The sequence below is a fragment of the Anolis sagrei genome, chromosome 3 (assembly GCF_037176765.1).
Source record: "Anolis sagrei isolate rAnoSag1 chromosome 3, rAnoSag1.mat, whole genome shotgun sequence".
In the NCBI taxonomy this organism is placed as follows: Eukaryota; Metazoa; Chordata; class Lepidosauria; order Squamata; family Dactyloidae; genus Anolis; species Anolis sagrei.
Genome location: NC_090023.1, coordinates 148,597,372 through 148,625,248, shown reverse-complemented (window position 1 = coordinate 148,625,248; position 27,877 = coordinate 148,597,372). Strand labels below are relative to the sequence as shown.

At 38.6% G+C, this 27,877-nt stretch overlaps 1 protein-coding gene across 2 annotated transcripts in view; it reads right to left on the bottom strand.

Moving 5' to 3' along the window:
- The window catches only part of ADK (adenosine kinase), a 183,441-nt gene that overhangs the window by 131,737 nt on the left and 23,827 nt on the right, over window positions 1-27,877 (bottom strand). For both annotated transcript variants that reach the window (XM_060769135.2, XM_067466954.1), the window contains exon 2: window positions 19,972-20,046. In XM_060769135.2, the coding sequence (XP_060625118.1) occupies window positions 19,972-20,046 (75 nt within the window). The remainder of the gene's footprint in view (window positions 1-19,971; window positions 20,047-27,877) is intronic.

The following is a 27,877-nucleotide window of genomic DNA, read 5'->3' as shown; positions in this document are numbered from 1 at the left end:
ACCTGGAAGTCACACTAAAGTCAGTGAGACTTCTTTCTCAGTAGGAACTGAAATGCTTTTAATCAGACCCTTTAATCAGATATCACATCAGTATCAAAATATAAGCTTGCATAAATAACTGCAAAAGTCCTTATTAGTCTCAAAGGTGCAGATTTTATATCTAATACTTTATTAACCTTTTCTTAAAAGAACAAACTTTATGGCAGCAAATGATTTAACACTGCTTTTAAACACTGGAATGATCACATTGCATATGGCTTTAAGTAAAGCTTTTACAACACTGTATCAGCAGTGTGCCATATGAAGACATCAATGCACACTAACATAAAGGTGGCAAATATATGGGAAAAACTGCAACTAAATTACAGTAAGTATCTGCTATCCTGGAAAAAATCAGCTGTAGACTGAATGCTCTCTCTTCACCTGACAACAGAGTATAACTAGCTGGTGTTAGGAACACAGGACCCCCCCCCCCCCTCCCCACCATAAAAATGAAAAACTGCAGTTAATGAGATGGCTATTTTGTTTATCTGAGACAACAGCTCTCTAGGAATATCTAGCTTCTCCAGCATGACTCTATGGTCAACTTCCATCAGATTATACTATAGGATCTGGATTCCTAGAGAGGTGTTAAGCACGACTGGGCTAAGTTGGTTGATATGGTGTCCATATGTCTGATAAATGGAGATGGTTGGATTTATGTAGCTGATTTGCAAATCTTATTGAGTGGTATACATAAGGGAAAGCCATCAAGGCCACAGAAGCGTGTGCTGAATGGCTCCTTATGTGAGGTGAAACTGGCCTATGCTTGGCCAAGTTAATAGTGTAAGTGGTCCATTTTCAAAGTTTCAGAATAGAGACTGGTAAACCCTTATATGGCCTACTATAGCACATGAAGAATTTAGTGGCTTTGCAGTCTCTTGCGGAAGCTTCCATGCTTACTCTTCCTGGGCCTTGGTGTTGCCAAGGAATTCTTCTGTTCACATGACTTGTCCTGACATCAAGGAGGTACAATCTCCTTTCTTAGTAGCCAGATTCAGGTAGGGAGGACCATATTCTGGGAGACATGCAAATAGGAAGCCACTTTAGGAAGAAGGCTCCTGTGGAAGATCAGATAGAAAGAGTCTTGTCTGAGGGCAAAGATTTCACAACATGATGGCCACTAAAAGGCCATTTTGAAAAAAGGACATGAAGGACTGTGGTCGCCAGGATCTCAAAAAACCTGCCCACTAGCCTGGACAGAACTCACTGGTGGCCTCTGGTAACTTTAAGTGGGTCAGAAATGACAGGAAGATAGACACCGAGTGAACAGGATAAAAAGCGCCTCTGTCCCAGCTGATGGTAGTTCAGATTGAATACTTGGAGGTCCACATGTTTCGCATGGCTATATCAGCTTCTTAAAATGTAACTACCAGATCCCTTTTAAAATCCCAGTGCATGCTTCAGGCATAAAGATATTTGGAACAAATTACAATTTGTTAAATTAGAAGCTCTTCTCAAATCCTAAGTGTTCATAATACACATTTCCTTTCCCTCACTTCAAATCATGCACTATTGTTAAGGAATTGAAATTCCAAGCTGGACACTAAGCAATTAATTGCGAGCAAGTAGCTGAAGCCAAATGGTAGATTATGGCTCTTCAATTTCATTTCCAAGCACTTACGCTACACTTTGGAAACTAATGATCCTTGAGTGAATTTAGTATTTTGAAACTGAGATTATAATGGTGAAAATGACTTGGATACATAGGGTCATTAGAGACAATCTAGAGCAGCGCTTCTTAAACTTTTTCCACTTGCAACCTCTTTCTGGCGGAGAATCTTTTACGTGACCCCCATGTATATAGGTATATAAAGGATGTATACAAATCAAACATTTAGTGACAATAAATCATAAAGACATTGATTTTAAAACAATTCTTTGGTATACGTTTTACCATTTATTAAAGCAAATTTGCATACTAATGAGATGGATATGCTTGTTTATTTGTACATAAAGAATTAAATCATGGGTGTATATTTGATACTGCAGAATGCTGAGCATCTTCAATGCTGCTGACAGTAACAAAGTTATATACTAACATATTAATTTGATACCTATCTGCTGAGGAATGACAATAAGAAAACATTAAGTCTTTATTTTCTGTAATTAAACTATTATGTTTTTGTAACAACAGAAAACTTTGTACGTTCAGCAAAAACACTGCAATTCATAACATACAATAGTCTCAAATCAGAGACGAGGTGTTTCCGGCAATGTTTGTTGGTTTTGCATAACATGACAGTATACACAGTACAAAGTGTGTATGCTATATGTTCAGGGCCAAGGCTGCAATGAAGTTCTGCAATGCAACACGAGCTAGAACTGCCAGGAACTCCTCAGATTAACATGACAATTTATGATTTCTATAGGGTCCGTTACTAGAAGAATCTTCCATGGGCAATTGTGCAATTGTTGGAGAAGGAAAACAGTTTCAACAGAAACCAAGGAAATAATTATCACAGATATTCACTTTTAACTCTCTGGATATTAGTATGTTGAGTTTTCCATATCCAGATGAAAGAATGACAAATCTTTCACCAATACAAGACATTGCAGCTTTGAAACAACACATATATTGCATAAAATGCAAGGATACATTTGACATGACGTCTTCATTTTCTCCCTTGAAGCACTCAGGCTTATTTTGCCTATGGCAGAGTTTTCCAGCTATTTCATGTTGGTGGCACACTTTTTATATAATTTTGCACTATAGTAATTCAGTTTCAACAGCAAACGAGAAGTTAAACCAACCCCCTATGAGATATATAGACACATACATAAATTAAAAAACAAAATGTATGGGCAAACAACTTATCTCATAAAAATCTTTCATTTATGTTTTTTTAAATGTATGATTTATTGCTTATTTCACAAAGACTCAAAGGTTTCTTATTACATTTGTGCGACACACCTACACATTGAAGCCGACACACTAACGTGTCACAACACAGTTTGGAGAGCTCTGGTCTACGGCATGACATAATTTATGTGATGTCTCTTCTTACCTCATACATCCAATTATCCCAGATGGTGAAAAAATGTAATGAAATATGTCTCAACATGTAATAAGAGCTCACACATATTTTGTCTCAAGATGTCATTTATGGCCATAGTTAGCACATCTTTAGCAAATCACAGGTGTCTGCTCCCATATGTCCAAGCAATCAAGGAAGCATATATAATGGTATACTTGTCCTAGACAAGACATCAAAAGATAATTTTCTATTACACAGATCTTGTTTTGCTTTGCAAACTCTATCTACAAGCATTAAACTAAATCTAAGCCATATAAGCCTGAAGAAACTACTGGCTTAACAATTCTGAACTTAAAAGTTTACTTTTCAATACAATTTATGACAACAGTTTCCAATTAAATGCATGTCCCGACAGGTACGACCTTCTGTTTCATCCATGTTATATATCTGACTTTATTAAATGCACTGGTTAATGTAGCCTCATTTTTATGGCCCGATATTCACACGGGTAGGTAAGCCGTTCATTTCATCTAGCACTCAGTCTGATTGCGCATTTGGACAATAAGATTTTAAGCTGTAATTAACACTGTGCCAGGTTTAAAGGGCTTTTGTACTTAACACCAAAATAATAGGTTTAAATGATTAAAAATGGATTGAGAAAGCAAGAAATGCCTAAAGCTTACCACTGCACTATATTGAACTATGCTACAGTTATTACATTCAGTCAGGTCTTGACAATGAATGGTAATAAAAAAAGGTTTAAAATAAAATCTGATGATCCAACAGAACCAAAGGGCTACTAAATGAAGCTTTAAAACCCCAAAGAACTTAGATTTTCCAGGTGAAACTGGTCCCAATGCAAAATTGCATGTCAGGTCCATGGGTATAAAGGCTGCCCCAAAATTGGGCTCAGTATACATGACAGTTATGTATTTTAGATTTTGTTCTGTTTTACAGCATAGCCAATGTGGCTATTTTGGATTTGAAGACACATTTTTTTGTTTTGTTTTGTTTTGTTTTTTGGATGTGAAGACACTGAAGTTATCCACAACAGGGAATTCTAAACCAGGTGAAGAACAAACTGAGATTGATATTTACTGCAAATTATCCTTACATGATGACTGAAGAAGCAATCCACAAGTAATGGGCTATTCTCTTGTATCAATTGATCAAGAAAGGAGTCCCAAATAAGTGTCCAGTGATTTTTTTCTCTCCCTTTCATTGGTTTAATTATATAGCCTTGCTCACTGATCAGAGTATAGGGTGGTTATCTGTGCTCGACAAGGTTACATTACCCCTGAGTACACAGGTCTGCAACTTGGACTCAGAACTGACACTTGAAGATCAAGTGTTAGTGGGGTGGTCAGGAGGGCCTTTCCACAGTTAGTTTGTGCACCAGCTATGACCATACCTCAAAAAGCCTGTCTTGGTCACGGTGATCCATGCCTTAGTTACATCTAGATTGGATTATTGAAATGCACTCTATGTGGAGCTGCCTTTGAAGATGGCTCAGGAAATGCATTTGGCGCAAAGATCAGCAGCCAGGCTACTAACTGGAGCTAGCTACAGGGAGCACTAAATGCCCCTATTAAAGTAGCTCCATTGGCTGCCGATAAGTTTCCCGTCCCATATCAAAATGCAGGTTGTCACCTATAAAGCCCTAAACGATTTGGGTCCGGCCTATCTTTGTGACTGAATTCCCAACTATGAACCGGCACGAGCTCTAAGATCTGGCAGGGAAGCTCTACTCTTGGTCTCAATACCATCACAAGTGTGATTGGTGGGGACAAAGGAGAGGGCCTTCTCAATGGTGGTCCCCCAGCTTTGGAACACCCTCCCCAGGGAGAATAGACAGACCCCTCATTGTTCTCCTTTCATAGAGATTTGAAGATGTGGTGTTTCAAACAAGCTTTTGAGAATGCTTAGTCCCTAGTTGTTCTGTACAGTAGTCACACATCTTTGCACTTTATCTTATGCCCTCGCTCCTTTACTGCAGCTTGCACTTATTCCATTCCAACTGTTTACAGCTTGGCCATGTTTACAGCAGCTTACTGCCACTGTTTAATGACTTCGATTTTATTGATTCTGAGTTGATATTTTTATATGCGTATGTGTTTTATTTTATAGTATTTTATATTAGGCTTCATTTTTGCGTTTGTTTTTAGGCACTTTGTGCTGTCTGTAAGCTGCCCCGAGTCTCTTCAAGGAGATGATGGCGGGATAGAATGTTGTTGTTGTTGTTGTTGTTGTTGTTGTTATAGTGCTTTAGATTAGATTAAAACAGCAGAAGAAAGTGAATAGTTTTTTTTAAAAAAAATAATGTAACTTCTGAATAGGGGTGGATTGCTTCTTCAACCATCCTGGAGTGATCATTCACTATAAGTATCAATTTCTTCCACTCCGGCTCACTAGCTGAAGGAGCAATCCAAATCTAATGGAACCTTAAGCACCACAACTTGAGGGCAGGAATTACTGTGATTTTCTGGCAGTATTGCTTACAGGACAGTGCCTCCAAACACAGTTTGCCTTCACAGCGGATGCAACTATATTGTAGAATTAATGCTATGGAATCCTGGGACATGTAGTTTCATGAGGCACCAACACATTTTGGCAGAGAAACCATAAATGTTGTTTATGGACTACATCTATCATGAGTCTGTAGCATTGAGCCATGGCAGTTAAAAAAGAAATAATGCTGCACTTTATAATGCTACTGGACTACTTTTTGCATCTTTTTTATTTGCTGTTGTCTATAACTGCACATACGTATATGGTTTATGAGCTGCACTTAAAGCTGTATTGATTGTAAAATGATAATTTCTTGTCTTGCTGATGTGTCATCTTTTCTGATTTATTTTGATTAATTTGTGGTTGCTGATAGAACTGGGTGTCAAATTGCATCATTTCTACAGTGCAGATACACCATTCAACTTAACCTTACAGCGCCTAATAAATGTTGACAGTTCCTTCCACCCTACAGTCTTACAGTCGTCTCCTAATGATGAGATTACTCTGAATATCCTGCTCACAGCAATACATCTTGTGGAAAACACCCATACATGCTGAGGCATCAGCATGTTAGTACAATACAAAATATAAATGAATGCAATATTTTATTCACAAGGACCACATTAACCTCAATGTCTTGTGAATTAACATCCTTGGGTAAAAAGAAATAAAGCGTCCACGTGATAAAAGGTTTTTGCTCTTTGTACATACACTCAAAGAATCAGAGTTGGAAGAGACCACATGGGCCATCCACTCCGACTCTCTGCCATGCAGGAAAAGCACAAAGTACCAATGACAGATGGCAATTCAGCCATTGTTTAAAAGCCTCCACTATACTCCGAGGCAGTGAGTTCCACTGTTGAACAGCTCTTATGATCAGGAAGGTCTCCCTAATGCTCACTCTCGTGGTTCTGTTCACAATAAGATAATGCATCTTTTCTCTAGATCAATGGTTCCCAACCTTTGGTGGTCCAGGTGTTTTACACTTCAAATCCCAGAAATCTCAACCAGCTTACCAGCTCTTAGAAATTGTGGGATCTGAAGTTCAAAACACTTGTAGTAGGACCAAGGATGGGAACCACTGCTCTAGGTGATATATGGAGTTTGGAAAAAAAGTAGTCAAGTCTAGTGGTTAGTTCCCTGTTCTTAATGTCCAAGAATTAGGAACAAAAATAAATCACCAACTGAGACATTGTTTCTTTCTCAAACATGCAGAAATTAGAGTTGGTTGATAATGAAGCCAATGCCTGGGTTTTATATGAAGACTACCTGAATTTTTTAAATTTAGAATAGTACTAATTTCCTTTTCCTGTATTTTGAAATTATTTCATTCTTCCTGACATTTCATGTTAACCTTAATGAACCTAATCCTACATCGCCACTTAAAAGCGATGCCATTCATTTGCAATCTCCTTTACTTTTAATTAACATTTAATGTTTCCATAAGTGGGTGGTTAATATAATTAATTTAACTAATTAAATTACTCAAAATCATTGCATTTTAAAAGGTTCCAGTTGCTAAAAGATGACTGTTTCCACATTTACTAATTCCTTTGCAGCACTTCTCATTTCAGACAAACTTAATTACTTGTCTGTGATGTTGTACTAGGCTCATTGCAACTGAATCTAGTTTTCTGTACATGCATTGGATTTTTAGCAGAAAAGTTGAAAGGAAATACAAAAAGAAATGCTTGTTCATTCTTGTACTGTACTTTGAGTTTTCCTCTGAGGGTGTATCTGCATTGTAGAATTAATGCAGTTTGGCACCGCTTTATCTGCGGTGGCTCTATACTATTGAATCATGAGATTTATAGTTTCATGAGACAACAGCACTCTTGAGCAGAGAACATTGTGATGCTCCAAATTCAGTGCAAAAGCTAGTCTCCGTACTCGCACTCCCAATACACTTATATTTAATTTCTTTTCCTCCTCTGCCCATGTTCTGAGACCACAACACACCAATCAAACGGACTGCTATATTGTCCTTATGAATTTAGTTTGTCCTCAAATTCTTCTTTACTTTGTTTGGCAAATTCAGAAAATAACAGCTCTTCTTTTAAACCTGTCTCTCATTTGATCATAAGAATATTTACAAAGCTCTTCTAGAATACTGAGCCCACTGTACTCTTTGAATTGTTGATTTTTAAATCTCTAGATACATAAAATTTGCTGCCCCTTCCTGGAGCAATGCTGTCACTGCAATCTTTATTTCTTTTCTGTTCTTTCTTCTGAAAAATACATGAATCTTTTTACTGTGTTTACCTCTGCCCCTAAATGAGTCAACACCTGTGACTCTTCTTAAAATTTATTATTCAGAACTGTTAGAAATATCATCTAGGTATGGAAATGAATAAAGCTCTGGTTGACTCTGAAGTGCTAGTCACAAAATCAACAGTTTAGTGAATTTCTGGGAGATAACACCAAGCTTTGAACTGGAAATGTTGACTGTTGGAATCAAACCTCAGATAGTTTCAGCGAACTGAACCCACTGGAACATGCAAGTAGGCTTCTAGGATCTCTTATGACATCTGCAGACCTACCAATTCAAATTTGTGATATTTCACAAACCCACAGAGATATTTTAAGTCAAGGATTCATCTCTTTCCTGGACTGTGTTTAGCTATTACAAATACGACTGAATACATTTCCAGACATTTCTGGTTCTCTGGAACATGTTTGATAGTTTCCATTTGCAGAAAATAAAGAGTTTCTTTTTCTTTTTTGGCATTTTATCTTTTTATTGTGTTTTTAAGACCTAGACCTGGATGATGCATTTCTTACAGCTTTTTCTTAAAGTTAATGTTTTAACCCCCTAGAATAGCTCTTAAACCCCATTTGTCTGTTGTTTACTTTCCTACCTGGCCAAAAAGAAGCAAACTTCTACCTACCAGTGTTTATTTCCTGAGAGTACTGGTCTTTACCTCCTCAGCTGAGAGGTACAGTTCCTCTCTTTGCTTGTTGTTGTCCCTGAAAACAAGTCTTGAGCCCCTGGTGCTGGCAGGACTGAAGACCAACAGGTCGTTGGTTCAAATCTGGAGAGAGCACGGATGAGCTCCCTCCAACAGCTCCAGCTCCAGCTCCTCATGTGGGGACATGAGAGAAGCCTCCCACAAGGATGGTAAAAGATCTGGGCATCCCCTGGGCAACATCCTTGCAGACAGCCAATTCTCTCACACCAGAAGCGACTTGCAGTTTCTCAAGTTGCTCCTGACACGACAAAAAAACCCGTCCGAAACTACTTGAAAGCACACGACAACAATGTCATCAGCCAAAAGCAAGCCCACACTTCTCATTCATATTAATTAAAATTGTTCTCCATTTTAAATATTGTACTGTTCTTTCATGTTTTTTGGACTACAAATAAAGTATGCGTGTAGGAATTTGTTCGTGTTTTTTTCAAACTATAGTCCAGCCCCCCAACAATCTGAAGGACCATAAACTGGCCTTCTGATGTAAAGTAACTAACTCACTATTTACAGCACTTTTTAACTATGGATTTAATTTCTGAACATTAATTATTGAGGCTTGCACAGAATTAGAAAACTCTATGACATAGTCTAGCTTCAGTAGTCTAGGGTTGTTTGTCTACATGCACTTAAATGACAGGAATCTCTTTGGAGCTTTAATTTAAACAGCTCCTTTTTTCGTCCTCTAAGTTATGCATTTGATTGGCTGCAACACTCTATGTATCAATCAAACTCACAATCTGTTGGCCTGTCTTTCCTGAGTCCCACATCCTGACTGCAAGTGTTCCATTTCTTGATGGCACCAAGAGATGTGGTTGAACAAATGAACTTTCCCCTTTATTAGTAAGCTCAACTACTAACTTTTCTCCTTCTTTGGTTTATTATTCTTATCTTTTTTTCAGTCCCTCTCAGTCTTATATGACCCTGCAACAAACTTTTTGATGGTTTTTCAGAGTCACTCTCAATTGAGGTAATAAATAACTTTTTAGCATTATATATCTTAGTGGCTCACATTCCCGCAGATAGCACAAACATTTCTAAGTCCTATTGAAATCTCTCCCTCTCCTTGAACTTTATACCTACAATTTTGGGGGATAAGTTTATAATTACTTGTTCTTCATCTAATATTTTACTTTATACAAGGGAATTAGAAAGTCCTTCTTGTTGCTCTCCTCCTCTATTAGTTTTCTCTTCTTTAATAACGCTGTAGCCATTACCAAAGGACTGTAATTAGTCCAATTAATATTATTGAAATCAGAAATCCAAAAGAGAGAGGTTGGCTGACAAGGCAGAAAATTTAAACTGGGGTAGAGTGGGGAATGAATGGATTTTGGAGTCTCCTGCCTTGATTGCTGGCACAAGAAAATCAGCAGTTTGTGTGGACTTCTCCTTCACTCAGCATGAGAAGGAATCATAAAACCATATCATTAGGAAGGAAAACACAAAGACCATCATGCCCAACTCCCTGCCATTCAGGGATACACAATCAAAACAACCCCAACAGATGGCCATCCAGCCTCTGTTTAAAAGCCTCCAAAGAAGGAGACTTCACTATACTCCAGGGCAAAATATTCCACTACTAAACAGTTCTTACTGTCAGCTTCCTAAGCTGTTAATCATAGGTCATGATTTCAGGACCTCATAACTTTTTAGTCATCCTTCTGTGGGCACAAGACACCTTGTCAATATTTTCTTTGCAGTGTGGTGCCCAGAACTAGACACAGTATTCTAGGTTATTCTGTTCAAGGCTAAATAGTCAATTACTTCCCTTGATTGCTTGTATTCCTGCTGTGCAGTCTAGAGGCACACTGTTTTTAAGCTACCAAATAACACCGTTGACTCATATTCAGGATGTAGTCTACTTTTTGTTGTTTATTTGTTCAGTCGCTTCCAACTCTTTGTGAACTCATGGACCAGCCCACACCAGAGCTCCCTGTCGACTGTGGTCACCCCCAGCCACTTCAAGGATACCATCCATCCATCTTGGTCTACTAAAACCCCATTCATATGTACTGTTTTCAAACTAGATGTCATTCACCCTATATGTCTGCATTTTTTTCCTATCTATGATAGTACTTTTCATTTTCCTGTTGAAATTCATTATGTAAGTGTTGGTGCAGCTCACCAATTTGTTAAGGCCATTATGATTTCTGATCATGTCTTCTGGGGTATTAATTACTCCTCCTACTGATAGCCAAGTGGTCAGAAGGGATTTTCTCTCTAAGGTTTTACTAAAGGTAAAATAATCTTAACTTGGCTATACTTGGAAAGTTTTACCTGTTACAACAGCTAAGCTTATCTATGACAGTAGATTTTTTTTAAATTTACTACAGTCAACCTATAAAGGACCTTGTAATCTCACCTAGAACTGGGACAGGCTAGATCTTGAAGGAAATTATTTTATTGCAACTATGGGAAATGGAAATTTTATTACTTTTTTATGATTTCCTCCTCAGTCTCCCTCATGGTGAAGAAGGGGAGCAGTCTCTACGTGTATCGATCCTCCCTCAAGATCATCTTAAGCACTAACTTAAGATCTAGGCAAATGAGTCCAACACCAGCATTTTTCCTCTTCTACATAATTTTAAATACGTCTATCAGGTGAGGATGCCAGGGAGTTTCAAAAGCTAGGATAATATATTCTGTTCCTTCTAGTTGGGCTAATAACAGTTTCAATATGATGTGTATTTTTGTTATTGTACAACCAACAAATAAACTGTGTGCACACATTCCAAAGGGGGAAAAAATGCACATTACCCCAAAAAGACTAAACAAAGTCAAAGCATTTGAAAGCCAGGCGAAATATAACCTTATGATACTTGTAAAGGATAGCTGAAACAACTGAGAAAACAAAGGTGGGGCTTCAGTGATGCGTGAAAGTAGAAAATAGGTTTGCAATTTCTACTTCAAAGCTTAAAATGGTGACTATAATCACATAGAAAGAACAGTCTGAAAACTCCAGTCATGCATTTAAAACCAGATCTGGGAGACAAGGCTAGGAGAAAGAGATAGAATTCCATGTAGTCATCTCTCTATCAATCTGGAGAAGAACAATGACACTGAAAGGGTGAAATGAAAAACTCATAACAATTTAGGGATCATAAGGCTTATTTGCATCATGGATTCTCCACTGATATATAACAGCAAAAAAAAATAAAAAAAAAATACAGTGCTCTCATATCAATACACTAAAGTGCAACATGCTTCAAGACCTCAAATGTTAGGCAAATTGTTATATGGGAACTCTGCCCAGAACAGAAGCAAATTTTTCAAATACCAAAAAGTCCAAAATAACATTTTCTAAAAGCAGAAGTTCCAATTCATTAAATTATGTCTGTTTAAGAATGGTTTGCTCTAAGTACATAACAACAACAAAGTCACGTATACCAAACACCACACAAATACAGTGTGGAAAAACAGACAGTGTTGCCTTAATGATCATCTTTACAAAAACCATAAAAGAAAACTATTTTGGGTTTGGTTTGTGGCTTGCTGTTTTATTTTTAAACCACTAAAGAGAACATTTCCAATATACAGAGAGGCTAGCCTACGCTGAATGTCCATTTTGCAGATCTTTGAAAGAAGCAGAAAACAAAATGGAATATGACTTTGTTGGTCTACAATGTACCATATTTTCTGGAGTATAAGACGACTGGGCGTATAAGACAACCCCCCAACTTTTCCAGTTAAAATAGTGTTTAGGATTTATTTATTTATTGTCCTGTCAGGAGCGACCTGAGAAACTGCAAGTCACTTCTGGTGTGAGAGAATTGGCCGTCTGCAAGGACGTTGCCCAGGGGACCCCCGGATGATTTGATGTATTATCATCCTTGTGGGAGGTTTCTCTCTTATCCCCACTTGAGAAGCTGGAGCTGATAGAGGGAGCTCATCCGCCTCTCCCTGGATTCGAACCTGCGACCTGTTGGTCTTCAGTCCTGCCGGCACAGGGGTTTAACCCACTGCGCCACCGGGGGCTCCGTAGAGTTTGGGATATACTCACTGTATAAGACTACCCCTCTTCCAATGCACGTCAAATTAAAATTAGATTTCAATATGGTAATTTTCTTATTACCATACCTCCTTCTCTGCCTCTCAGATCTTACACATGTGTGCCTGTGCCACTTCACTGCAGTCCTCAGGAGCGAGAGGAAGAGAAGGAGATACAGTAATAGGTTACAAGGGTGGGCCAGACGGGTGAAAGAGGCGTGTTTTTCTGGACACAGCACCGCTCTATCCTTTTTTTCTATACCTGGGTGTCCCAGACGCTTGCAGCTTGCTCCACCCTTCACTTACACCTTCCAGGTGAGGCGCCCCCTAAACTCCTCATTGGGACCGCATTAAGTCACTTCTTTCCATGAATCATGGTGAGTGAATTTTCTTCTACCATACTTGTACAGTGCCAACCCTTGCTGCTTTCATACAGTTGCCGCATACGGCAGGGATGTGGCCACAGCCATTTTTGAGCTACCCCCACCATATGCAGCGACCACAGACTCTCCAATCCAGCTCAAAAGTTTCAGCACCCGCCCTATAAGATGACACCTGGTGTATAAGACGAGCCCTGACTTTTGAGAAGATTCTCCTGGGTTAAAAAGTAGTCTTATATGACAGAAAATACAGTAAATACTGGCTTTCAAAATTTAACTTACAGCACTGTAAGGGGGAGTGAAGGGGAGACACGGTATATATTTTTCCAGTCGTACAAAGCTGTGAAGTACCATATACAATTATTTCAAATGAATGCATGTTATCCAGTCTGTTGTTTAACAATGTCCTCTTTCATGGATGTGTGTGTTCAAACAGAAATATTATTTCAATTAGATGCGTTACATGATGATGCACAATACAACTTGCTGTAATATTTGAAAGCAATCAGAACTCTATAAATGACACAAACTTGACACTTTCATGAAAAAACCAATCAATTGGATGGGTTGCCAGAATAATTGCAATCTCATTTTATTGGTTATCAATAGCAAATAACTGTGTTTTGGTATTATTATTTGATTTAAGTTTTATCTGTGGTTCAAGAAACTTTTCCTTCCTATATACAATACCTGAACACCACCTTTCTTAATATAAGCTGAATATAACTCTGAAAGTGTGGTTATTCAATTCATAATATGTCTTGATTTATAAGGGATGTGTATGTATAAGCCTTCAAATTGCCTGTTAACGTATGGCAACTCATAAAGTAATTTTCCTTTATAGATCTGATACAACCTATACAGATTTCAGGAAAGGGAAAGTAGTAAGAAAATTTGTATTCCATGGTTTTTTATTTCTATAATATTTGAGAATTGAAGTGTTTGTTGTCTGACATAAGTGAAGCACTGTGCCACTGTTTCATGTTTTTATTCTAATCAAGACTAAAAACAAAGAACTAAAGGGGAAAATCATTAAAAGAAAAAGCAAGTTATCTTCTCAACATTTCCAAAGAATGCCCTGCTTCACCTTTTTATATCCTAACTTTACATGACTTCGAGTTTTGAATGAGATTCCTGTTTTAATGTCAGAACAAATTGTTCTGCCTTTTGTTTAATTCAGTAGAATACAATATATCCTGATGTAAATACAGTAGGACAGACAAAGTTAAAGTTGGTACAGAATTCCCTGATTTGCCATGTATGGTCAAGCTGGCCACTATTTGTCTCCCTCTAGGATTCAATGAATAAAAATGTACTTTTCTATTTCATTAATATCCTATTTGTTCAAACCAGCAGTATAACAATGTTCATCCCACTGCCTTCTTATTATAATTACAAGCCTCTCTAATCAACAACATAGTTATCTGTACCAAAGGCCACTGTGAAACAGACAGAGGGTTAGACTGGGATAAGGCACAGTCAGCCTCAGAGATTTACTCAACCATGAAGTTCATTAGGTCAGACTGTGGCCCTGCCACAGAAAAACAGTCTGAACTACAGGAAAGCCTCCATTTGAATTGCTTTACAAAGTTTCACATTTACAGTGTTTCTCTAGAGATAAACATATGGATATTTCAACCACAATGCATAACTCTCCTATAGTGTGTCTGTGCAGTTGAGCAAGGCAGGAAAGTTAAGGAGGGAGAAGTATTTATTTATTGTATCAGAAGTTAACTGAGAATACAGTTACAATGTATATGTACGTATGTATGTATAGACAGATGAATAGGCAAAGGTTTCCCCTGACATTAAGTTGAGACGTGTCCGACTCTGGGGGGTGGTGCTCACCTCCATTTCTAAGTCAAAGAGCTGGTGTTGTCTGTAGACACCTTCAAGGTCATGTGGCCAGCATGATTGCATGGAGCGCAGTTTCCTTCCCGCAGAAGTGGTACCTATTGATCTACTCACATTTGCATGCTTTCAAATTGCTAGGTTGGCAGAAGCTAGGCCTAACAGCAGGAGTTCACTCGCTCCCCTGAATGGAACCGCCAACCTTTTGGTCAGCAAGTTCAGCAACTCAGTGGTTTAACCCACTGCACCACCAGGGGGCCCATATTTAGATAAATATCCACAAACAAAGTTAAAATTGGCATTATATTTCCTTTGACTAGAAGCTGGCCACTTGGAGTGCCTCTGGTATTGCTGTAAAAAGGTCCTCCATAGTGCATGTGGCAGGACTCAGGTTGCATCGCAGTAGGTGTTCTATGGTTTGCTCTTCTCCACACTTGCATGTCGTTGACTCCACTTTGTAGCCCCATTTCTTAAAATTGGCTCTGCATCTTGTGGTGCAAGAGCATAGCCTGTTCAGCACTTTCCAAATTGCTCAGTCTTCTGTATGCCCAGAAGGGAGGTTTTTTTTAATCTGGTATCAGCTACAGAGTAAGGTTCCGGTTTTTGGCCTGCCACTTTTGGACTCTCGTTTGCTGAAGTGTTCCTGCAAGTTTCTCTGTCGATCTAGGAAAGTTATTTCTTGATTTAAGGCACTAACTTGCTGGCTGATATCCAAACTGAGGATGGGACAGAGATGTCAATGCCTTGGTCCTTTCATTACTGGCTGCTACTTCCCAACGGATGTCACGTGGTGCAATACCAGCTAAACAGTATAATTTCTCCAGTGGTGTAGGGCGTAGACATCCTGTGATAATGTGGCATGTCTCATTCAGAGCCACGTCCACTTGCAGCCGGAGAGAGAAGTGAGATAAAGAAGGTGAGGTAAGACAGCAACAGTCCTTGGAGTTTTGGCACAGAGTTCTGAGTGATAAGAAATCCTGACTGAGTTGATGTTTGTAGTTTGTTTGTTTTTTTACCTGCCTGGGTTAGTAGAATCATGCCCCAGCTGAGCTTCTTTAGGATCAGCAGTTGCTGCCTTGTTTTGTTCCTCTGAGAAGTATCTTCATTTTTTAATTTTGGAAAGATTAAGCTCTTATGTTTTTTCAAGACTGGTAGGAGACAGTACAATAACTAGCTTTTTCATCTACTTTAGCTCTGTTGCAGTTCATTCCCTGATCTCCTAAGATAATCTATGGTATTGGCTCCCCATATTGATGCCATTTTCAATTCATATCACAAAATATCACCCAAACATAAATTAAGGCATGACTGTGGTTCATTGGGTTGATTTTAAGCAGGAGTGGGCTCACGAGAAGCATTTTTTCCCCAAATGGAAACAAACCTGAAGTTAAAGCAGAAGTCCTTTTGGATTTTTTTTTTCACACTCCAGAAATCTCCACCAAAAAAACCCAACTTGGGGTTCCTGGGGCCACATGTGGCTGCAGCCTGAAATTTTAAAACTCTTGTTTTTAAGGATAAAGTGGAGGTGAGGCCTCTGTCCCGTGCCCCACTCTTCTTTCAGGATCTATAGAATTAATCGTAGAGAACAGCTCAAGTCCAAACATTTCCAGAGACTCACTGTCTTTATTCCAGCAGATCTGGGACTGACATATTTTCGGTGCTAAGGTAGTGGTAACACTGGAAATTGCCACAACGCAGAATATCATGCCATATACCTATTGGTTTTGGAACATGGTAGTTTTCCAAAACTAAAAGGACCCATTAGTCATAATTACTCATTACTCCACCCTCTAATCCACATAGAGTTTTGAGTCAAACATCAAGGCTGTGTTTTACCCCCAGATGTGACTATTTCAAGTTTTCCACTTAAACCAAGGCAAAAAAGGAACCACTTCAGACACAGGTACCATTACATTAAGAGGCTATATAATTGTTTAGAAAAAATTTATAAGCCTGCAGCCAGAACTTTATTAATATTTTGCATATTGCTTGTTCAATTTAGAAATTTAATAAAAATGTCACGTCCTTATTTATATTCGATTTTAACACAGATTATTACTGCATTGTTTTAAATAGCTTCAACAATTTTTGCTGGATTAGAGCAGAAATTTAATATGAGTTTAAGAATCCATTCAAAGAAAAGGGAGGGGGCTAGTTTGATCTCCCTGGGAAGGGAATTCCAGAGCCGAGGGCGACAACCAAAAAGGTCCTCTCCCTCATCCGCACCAACTAGGCCTATATCAGAGGCAGAAGCGAGAAAAGGGCTTCCCTCCGGAGATCTCAGGGATCGTGTGGGTTAGTAGGGGAAGATGCAGCCTCGAAGATAGGCAGGTCGTGAACGAGCTCTGCTAGCAAGCTGTTTTCATCCTTCAAAAGTGAAGAAACTTCCGTTTGAAGTTCAAATAAATGAGACAATGCTTTACCTCATGACAATCATTGTACTTCTGTGTATAATAACAATGATCTGTGTATATTTCCCATATCTTCACACAGTATTTTAAGCAAGTTACATTGCAAAAGTCGTGCTTTAACGAAGTTGAGAATTTTGACAGCATTGTCTAGTACCTGCTTTAATAACGCTGGCATGGTAATACTCAAAGCAGGCTGTGACACCACAAGACATCGTACCTATTAATGGGAAGAACAGCAAGAATTCACTAAATGTATGAGCAGGGAGGTGACTGGTGGTATCAAGAGTTCAAAACTCCAGGGCAGGCTGGACAGCTGATATCATGCAATAAATAAGGATTTAGTTACTGATCCCTAAACAATCTTTATTTTGAGTAATTACTATTTGTACATCTATGTACTCATTTGAAACACTGCACAGCCTGAAATTTGACAATGTAACCAACTTGTTTTTGGATCCACTATATCTTCCCCCTTTCACAGGCATGATGTCAGGTTCTAAACAAATGCTCATCATACCAAAGAACTAGTTTTCCCAGTTATTTTGACAATCTGATAATGTTTCATCAGCCAGATAGCCCAATGCACCGTGGAAAGGGTTTGTAATACAAGTATGCATTCACAATATGTGAACTTAAGAAAGCTTAAGGATAAAAATTGCTCTTACGGGATTGGGATATGCAAAATATAAGTGAAGGAAGCAGAACTGAAGTAATCTAAACAATAATGCTTAATAAAGAAAGCTCTGTCTACTGAATGCTGGGGTCTTCTATAAACATATCATACATGTTTAGCATATCTAGCACAAAAATGGAGAAAAACAAAGGAGAACTCTCAAATCCAATTATTACACTAGACTGCTACATACAATGATATTTATGCGTGGACTCCAGATTTCAGACAAATTATAGAAATAGGCTGCAACAGTTTGCATAGGAATCTGACATCATTCAAACTCAAACTTTTATATATGTTAAAATCAAGGTCTGAAAAGACTAAACGATTTTATATGTTAACAGTAGTAATATAAACAGGCACAGCCCCCTCAGTGTATGCATTTCAGCAGAATAAGTAGAAAGATTACTAGCTGTCTTCATTAGTGATATGACTGAACAGTATACTAACAGTAAACCCCAGTCCAGTGGCAGAGGCAAAAGCAGCACTAAGAGCTAGGCATGGTCCTCTACTAATACTGTCTTATGATTTCTTTAAAGCTTTGGCTTTGTGTCTAGGTTATTCCATGACATAAAAGAGAACCTCCCAATCAATGGATAAAATAAAGCCATGCATTGCAATGTAGGTATTTCTGTAGTATGACTGCAAAGATTCATTGCAAAGGAAGCTGGTGGGGAAGTGTCAGAAGACTTGTTTCTTTTGCCTTTTAGACCTCAAAGCCAAAAGAACGGAAGACCAGTAGTTTTCCTCAACTTATTTTTGAGTCTGTTTTAACATCAAGTGAATTGGACAGTATGAAACTCTCCCAAAACACACAAATGACAGAAAAACAAAAACCCACAGGACGATGACTCACTGCCTTATTTTCCAGTAAAAAAGAAAAAAAAATATGGACAACCCTACTCATGGAGCAGTAACAACATGCTATTCAGACTTTGAATTAACCAGTTTCTATACCAGGTCATGATATGATTTTTAAAAAGTGTATGGTAAGGCCAAAAAGTTAAGAAATTGTTTTTCAAATCTGTAACACAAACATATTTGAACACATCAGAGGTATAGTAATTCAAATACTCTACGTTAAGGATGGCCTTTGGTTTTCAGAACCCAAGGTGGACGGGTTTTGATGTCATAAAAGGCAGGTTACAAAACCAAGACTCTAAATAGCAATTGAATGAGTTAATTATATTGCATTACGCCATTTATATTTAATTACTCCAAAGAACATACTAAAAAGCATTTTAAAAGGCCATTTTTCAATCAGAATGGTAGACTTAAATCCAAGATTATTTCTCTAGTTTTGGGGAAGGGAATGAACAAGAGAAGGGAAGCTGTCTGTTGCTAGGGAAAACAATAAAGTTTGGGTGAGAATCAAGAAGTCCTTCAAAAAATAAAAGTTGTTGGAAAACAACTACAGATTAAAATGCCAAACATAATATCATTTTAATACAATTAATACCAACTAAAGACACAAAAGATTTTGAAACTGCTACCTCCAACATTCTTTAGCATTGGTTATGCTGGTTAGAATTGCTGGAAACCATAGTTCATAATATCCTAATAGCTAAATAATAACAACAATAATACAAAATCCAGCATATATATCTCATTTGCTGTAACATACTGTGTTTTTGTGTCAGTAATGATAATAATAATTGTATTTCTTATCCGCCACTCTTAATGGCTCGAGGCAGATTACATGACTGCTAATCCTGCAATAACCAAACCTAAGCAAAGTATTCTGGTTTGTTTAGCTGTTCCTACTACAAGTGGTCGAATATTAAACAGTTCAGAATATCATGTTGCTCATTCATCTCAGTCCAAGGTTCCCACAGATCTCTAGTTTGTCATGTTGAAATGCATACATTATTTTTGACACAATATACAGAAAGTCTATTGATACAACTGCACAGATTAAAATCATTGAGGCCTCTTCCACACAGCTGAATAAAATCCCGTATTTTCTGCTTTGAACTGGAACATATGGCAGTGTGGATTCAGCTATACCAGTACAAAGCAGATTTTGTGGGATTTTCTGCCTTGATATTCTGGGTTATATGGCTGTGTGGAAGCGCCCTGAGAATGGGACTAAGAAAACCAAAGCTTTCAGATCTGCCAAATATTTAAAGCAGAGTTAAAAAATTTGTAAATCATAGTTGGAAAGGGCCCAATACTCACTTGTCAAGGAAGTCCTTATCCACAACTGCACAGATATCAAGGAGAGGATTTCCCATTCCAAAAAGTACATTTTCACTGCAAGATAAAATGATCCCTATTAATTCATCAAAAGAATTGAAGCATATTAATACAAAAAACATCACACAAGGTTCAGGTTCAAAATCTATCCTTCTCTTCCATGAACTGCTTATTGGTACAAACATCATTAATATTTACTGACTAAAGAAACGAAGTTAAAATATATACATGTTATTTCTCTAAATTAAAAGTCTTCTGCACTTGCATTATACTTTCCCAGAAAACAACTAAGACAACATTAAACTTTTCAAAAACAAACACATCCAACAACCCATTCATTAATCCTGCAATGCGTAAGTTCTGAAACACAGCTGTAGTCCACATAGTCTAATTACCCGTAATTTTCTTAAAATGCAAATCATAATAATCTTCTATCCAATCATCTCCAAATATATAACTATATTACATATGTGCAAATATATTATTGACACATGATTTCCACATATTTCTCCAGCTCAGAAGGGAAATATCCTGCTCTTATTTTAAACCACAGTTCACTTCCTCTTAAATTGCCATTTCATCGTGCTTTGTCTCCAGATACATTTTTTTTCAGATGTTTGAGGCATACTCTTCAAGTCACTGACATTTACAGGTAGGGAATTAACTCACCATTATTTAATATATATTTTCAGATCTCAGAAAAGTTACTTTTTGGAACTCAACTCCCAGAATTATTCAGCCAGAATGACTGCAGCTGGCTAAGTGTAGTCCAAAAAAGCTGATCAAACATTATTCACATTTTTTCAACCAATAGGACTGGTATTTGCTGGCCTAGAAATATGGTGAGCATGGCAAGCAGTAATTTTTCTTGCAACTAAATTAAAAGGGAAGAACATATTGTAGGTTTATTATGCAGAACTGGTTTGGTTTCTAGCATTTCTTGTGATATTTTAAAAAGTAGTCTGAGGGCCACTGCCAACCAAAACATGCAATAATTCAATACTTATTTAGCATAACATAGCTCTATGTGTTGTTATAGCTCAAAACACAACAAAGGCACTCCATACGTAACAGACATCCAATTTACAAATGACACATATTCAAAAACGGGGGTGAGGCAATAGGAAGTGAGAGGAAATCTACCTCTAGGAGGGGAAATTCACTGCTGTAAGAATTATCACAGGAGTTTGATCACCAATCGTTCTTTCTAAAACAAGCCAAATTTTCCAAAATCCAGTTATCATAGGGAAAGAAAGTGAGGTGAAATATTCTAAGCAGGGACACAAAACAAATGACGAAGGGGTCTTAACCCTTCCCTATGCAATTCAAAACTCTCTCTGTGTGTGTGTGGTAGGTAAAGGTTTCCCCTTAGTCGAGTCAGACTCTGAGGGGTGGTGCTCATCTCCATTTCTAAGCCGGAGAGCTGGCGTTGTCTGTAGACACCTCTTAAGTCATGTGGCCGGTATGACTGCATGGAGCGCCATTACCTTCCCGTCAGCTACTGATCAAAATGGAAGACTGACAGGTTGCAGGTTCGAATCCGGGGAGAGTGCAGATGAGCTCCCTCTATCAGCTCCAGCTCCTCATACGGGGACAGGAGAGAAGCCTCCCACAAGGATGATAAAACATCTAAACATCCGGGCGTCCCCTGGGCAATGTCCTTGCAGACGGCCAACTCTCTCACACCAGAAGCGACTTGCAGTTTCTCAAGTCACTCCTGACATGACAAAAAAAAAAGCTACTGATCTACTCACATTTGAATGTTTTCAAATTGCTAGGCTGGCAGAAGCTGGGGCTAGCAACGGGAGCTCACACTGCGCCGTGGATTTGAACCACCAACTTTCCCATCAGCAAGTTCTGTAGCTAAGTGGTTTAATCCGCTGCACTACCGTAACCCCATATACACACGCGCACACACATACACACACACATATAAACATATACATATTGGCTGGAATTACACTTAATAATGTACCTTTGCATACACATTTTACTTAAGAACAAACCTACAGAAACTATTTTGGGGACTGCCTGTATGTTACAGGTAGACTGAAAATCCAAAAATGAAGCAAATAGTATTGTTCTGACTTCTTGTGGTATGCCTTCAAGTTCTTTCTGATTTAGGGCAAACCTATCCAAGGATTTTCTTGGCAAGTTTTGTTCAAAGGGAGTTTGCCCTTGCCTTCCATTAAGGTTGGGAGAGTGTAATTTGCCCAAGGCCACCTGGTGGAGTTCAATGGCCAAGCGGGAGTCTGATCCCGGATTTCCAGAGTCACAGTCCAAAACACAACCTGTAATACATTGCTAGCCATTTTGGAATCAGTTAATAATGTAATGGAGAGGAGAGGGAAATGATCATGTTCCTCTCAAATTATTTTGATTCCTTATGTGGAAACCACATATCCCTATTCCAGTCGAGGCCAACACTGTGAACAATGACAGCAACTTTTCTGCATCCATCTAACACCAACTCACAGACCCGTGGTGCTTTCCAAAGTAGGTCACTTTACCCTCCTATGTAAGAAGGCAAGAACTGCTTCTTTTTACTCAAACCGAAGGGTTCGTTCTTAGGAAATGACATGTTCCTTCATCTGAAGTGATTATGTCCACTCGGCCTATAAATATGGTGGGGGTCAAAATTAGTCATTAACATTTTAAAAGGAAAGATTATGTTTCCATACTAAAACAATTGAAATAATAGCAAAAAAAATCAAACACTTTCATGTTTTAGTTTCATGATCAGAATGAGTGACTGCTATTAAATCGTATAGAGAATGATTTGATCTCATATTTAAGGTAAAGAGTTAAGAAAAAAATGCCACTGCTAACAGTTGCTTAAAAACACATCAAAGCAAATGATTCTCAAAATAAGCCCTTAAACAAGCCTCAGTGACGTAGAAAAAAGCTTTTTCCAAGTTCTGAAATTTAGGACTGAATAATATAAACTCATTTAAACCTTGTAAAACATTGTTAACATGGTGAGACTGGCATTAATCACTTGCCAGTTTTTGCTGAATGGTTTAAACATTCAAAATACAAATTGCTCCTAAATGAGGCAAACTTTAAATGATTTATTTCAAGGTTTAGCCTTTTGTAGGCTGAAGTGTAACCTAACTGAGTTTTCCACATAGTTTGCAAATATAAGACTTGAACTCAGCCACAGTTCAAACTTTTCTATCAATAACCACAAAAGATTTGATAAGCATTCATTACTCTCATTTTTAGAATCCAAGCCAGAAATATGAATTAACCCGTTCTTAGCATCCATAATATAGCTACATGTTATTGTTAGAAAACACACATACATATATACACACACAGACACAGAGCCTATGAGTAGAAAAGAGCAGGAATAAAAACCCATGTGTTATCAAAGGCTTTCATGGCTCAAATCACTGAGTTGTTATGAGTTTTCCGGGCTGTATGGCCATGTTCCAGAGGCATTCTCTCCTGACATATCGCCAACATCTATGGCAGGCATTCTCAGAGGTTGAAGGGTCTGTTGGAAACTAGGCAAGTGAGGTTTATATATCTGTGGAATGTCCAGGTTGGGAAAAAGAACTCTTGTCTGCCTGAGGCAAGTTTGAATGTTGCAACTGGTCACCTTTATTAGCATTTAATGGCCTTGCAATTTCAAAGACTAGACAGTTGCTGCCTGGGGGGATCTTTTGTTGGGAGGTGTTTGCTGGCCCTGATTTATTCTTGTCTGGAATTCCCCTGTTTTTTGAGTGTTGGTCTTTATTTGCTGTCCTGATTATAGAATTTTTTAATACTGGTAGCCAGAAAATGAACAAAATCTGGCTATGACTATTTAAAAAAACTCTAAAATCAGGACAGCAAATAAAGACCAACCCTCAAAAATCAAGGGAATTCCAGACAAGGATAAATCAGGGCCAGCAAACACTTCCCAAAAAAAGGACCCCCAGGCAGCAACCAGCCAGGCTTTGAACCTGCAAGGCCATTAAGTGCTATTCAAGGTGGCTAAACTTCAGGAGAAAATGCTTCTTGAACATGGTCATACAGCCTGGAAACCTCACAGCAACCCAATAAAAACCTATGTTCAATAAAGGCTCAGTCACAAAGTTCTCTAGGTAACACTGGACAACCAGTCTATTCTATCCAACCAACCTCAATTGAGTGGATATGAACATTAAATGAGGAAAACCTCACAAAAACGCCTGAAGTCCCTACATACAAACATGATAGATAAATAAGTCTTCAACTCGTGAAGAAGCAAATCAAATGTAAATGTATATTTACAATATACATTTGGAAATACTTCAAACTGCAGTAATGTTTAGGGAGTTTACTAGCAAAACTTCACTGCAGGCACAGAAAAGATCCACTTTATCATAACTTAAGTATCCCTCATAGCTCCAGGAAAATTAGCCTGAAAGACCTATACAAGTAATCGTGAGATGAGCAGAGAATGTTCAGCATCTCTAAGAGGTGCATAATTCTGAGTTAACAGGCTTAGAAATTATAACAGAACTTTCAAGCAGACATATTCAAAATTGAAGTTAACATCTAGTCTTAAGCATGTTTTTTTTTTCAAAACTCAATCATAGGCTCTTTCAGTTTCTTACAGGCATCCAACTGGCCAATATACAAAGTAGAACAGCTGACAAGAGAAAACTTTTTAACAGATTCTTTCTTGTTATTAACTATGTTCAACAGGGAGCATTCCCAAGTTAACTGATGCAGGATTACCCATTCATTGATTGGTTCCACATTTTGCAAAAGGTGAAATTAAAGATGCTGGTGCTAACTTATTAATTTACAACCCAATCTTTCTGCCAAGAAGGGATAATCAAGGTTTGCTTATCTTCAAACCTTTAAGAGCACAGGTCTAAATATCAGAAGAAGCACCTTCTCTCATACAGTGGTTCTTACACATTTCTGGTTTTGACAATTGCAAATTTGATCATTCATGGGTACGATTAAAGCCATTCTCCCCAAGTCTCTAAGAATTTCTGTAGTCAACTTCCAGTGAAGTCAACCACAGAATTGTGCTGCAAGACCTAGAAATTCCTAAAGATGTGTTCTCTCTGGTTTGGGGGTTTTCACTTTCATGAGTGTGCTATGACCCTAACATCTGCAAGTGTGGAGGGCTGACTGAAGTCTCTTAGACTGACAGAGTAGGCCCTTCTCTGATTTGTATCACTGACCGGATTACATTACACAAACAAACAGCTTAATGTGAATGTTTCAGGTCTGGAATATTCTCTTACTTAGGCGATCCCTCATTGTCCACGAAGGACAGTCTTCCAAGATAAGTGTACTGGCGGTGGGTCGGTCGGTGACTGTGGAGCCCTATTCTTAATCTGCATCTTCTCCCACAGTGAGAGCATCGGTTTCCAGGTGGAAGGCGGTCCCGGTCGGGGCTGGCTTGATGTGCCTTCCTCCTGGCACATTTCTCTCTTTTGCCCTCCATTTGTGCTTCTTCAAATTCTACAGCACTGCTGGTCACAGCTGACCTCCAGCTGGAGCGCTCAAGGGCCAGGGTTTCCCTGTTCTCAGTGTCTATGCCACAGTTTTAAAGGTTGGCTTTGAACCCATCTTTACATCTCTTTTCTTGTCCTCCAACATTCCGCTTTCCGTTCTTGAGTTCGGAATAGAGCAACTGCTTTGGGAGACAGTGGTCGGTTCAATGGAGTTGACAGCGGAGGACCATCGCTTCAGTGCTGGTGGTCTTTGCTTCTTCCAGCACGCTGATATTTGTCCGCTTGTCTTCCCAAGAAATTTGCAGGATTTTATGGAGGCAGCGGTGATGGAATCATTTCAGGGGTTGCATGTCACGTCTGTACAGTCCACGTCTCGTAGGTGTATAGCAGGGTTGGGAGGACAATAGCTTTATAAACAAGCACCTTGGTATCTCTACGGATGTCCTGGTCCTCAAACACTCTCTGCTTCATTCAGAAAAATGCTGCACTCGCAGAGCTCAGGCGGTGTTGTATTTTACTTTTGTGGAGAGGTGGCTGCCGAGGTAGCGGAAATGGTCAACATTTTCTAATGTTACACCATTACGCTGTATTTCTGGCGTTGGAGAGGGATTGGCTGGTGACTGCTGGAGGAGCACTTTGGTTTTCTTGATGTAAAATGACAGGCCGAGCTTCTCATCTGCTTCTGTGAAAGTGTTTAGAGTGGCTTGTAGATCTTCTGGATGCGCACTGATGAAGGAGGTACAATGAGAAGACAGTGTTCCTACTGGTGCCTGGTCAAGATACTTTCATTTGTCCAACATTGATACATTAATTCTATGCTCAGGAATAATTACGTTGTGTACTTTTTATTATACTTATTTAATAATTATAGTTGTACATATACTTTTTTATTCATTTAGCTATGTGCATAACCCTTGCAGGTGAAGCAGGTATATTTTTTAAGTAAATCTTTAAGGTGTTTTTTTAATGCGCTTGTTCTTACTATAACCATATTTTGTATATTTGCTCCCATTTATCAATAGTAGCATTCATGCTTGAATTGTGAACAGTCTTGTGAGCGAGAAAGCCAAGCACACACTCAGCAGATGAGTTGCCAACTTCCTTAAAAGCAAGGACTACATACATTAAATCAGTCAGAATGAAAGCTGTTCTATTCCTAGAGACATATCACACCATGTGTGACCTGGTTGTTAAACTGAATCATGTTTTCAGACACCCTGGTTTATATTGCTCCTATACAGGAAAAGAGATATACGATACACCAGATATGCAGGGAGAGAAGGATAACTCTGGGCTGCAACTTTAGACAGCTGTCCAGGAACTATGAGATGATGCAATTGCCCTGTGCTTAATGAATCTATGCTGGGCCTTTTAATTCATTCATTAATATCAAATGAATTATTTAGATCTTTAATAGGCACGTCATGTATTATACTTCAATAGACAGATACTGCAGAGTTGGATTATGTAAAAAGCCCTGTATTCAATGGGGGAAGGGAATTCCTCACAACACGCCCTTACAAAATGTCATGTCCTGTCAAGATAACCAAAACTGCTTATCACAGCACTTCCTCTGCTCACATGTCCTTACTTGACACGAGTAGAAATGAAAATCAGTAGCATACTTTGTAATTTGGGTTGGTCCATGAAGTCACGAAGAGTCGGAAACGACTGAACGAATAAACAACAACAATTTGTAACAGGCCTTTATCAAATATGGAAACATTTGTGGCAATTTAATTACAAACACAACTTTGAATAATAAGTGCCACAAATTATGGAGCCGGCCACTGACTTAAATCAGGGTTGGGACTCTGGCGCCACAGATGTTGCTGAACAACGCTCTCAGCATTTGTCAATAATAATGAATGCTGACAGCTCAACAATCCTGACTCACTCCTTGTTTAGGTAGTGTTCAAATAAAAATGAGACCCAATATGGTGTAGTGATCTGGTTGCCATAAGTTGGGAGCAACTTGAAGGAACAACAACCAGGACCCTTGAATCCAGGGTCTACATTCGAACTCTGTCACAACGGCTATCCTTGGGTAAGTCACACTCTCTCAGTCTCAGGAGAAGGCAATAGCAAATCCCTCTCTGCACAAATCTTGCAAGGAAACCTCGCAATAGATTCATCTCAGGACCCTTCCAGACAGGTCCTATAATCCCAGGATCTGACCCCAGGTTTTCTGCTTTAAACTGGATTATATGACTCCGCACTGCCAGACAATCTGGGATAAACAGAAAACTGGGATCAGCTCTTGGGATATAGATCCTGTCTGGAAGGGCCCTTAGGGTTGCCATAAGTTGGGAGCAACTTGAAGGAACAACAAAAGGGAGAACATGGAAAATCAAGCCATTAATATTATGAATCATAATCTATATAAATAAAAATGTAATGTTTATTTGTGGGATTAACATAACTCGAAACCACTGGGTGAATTG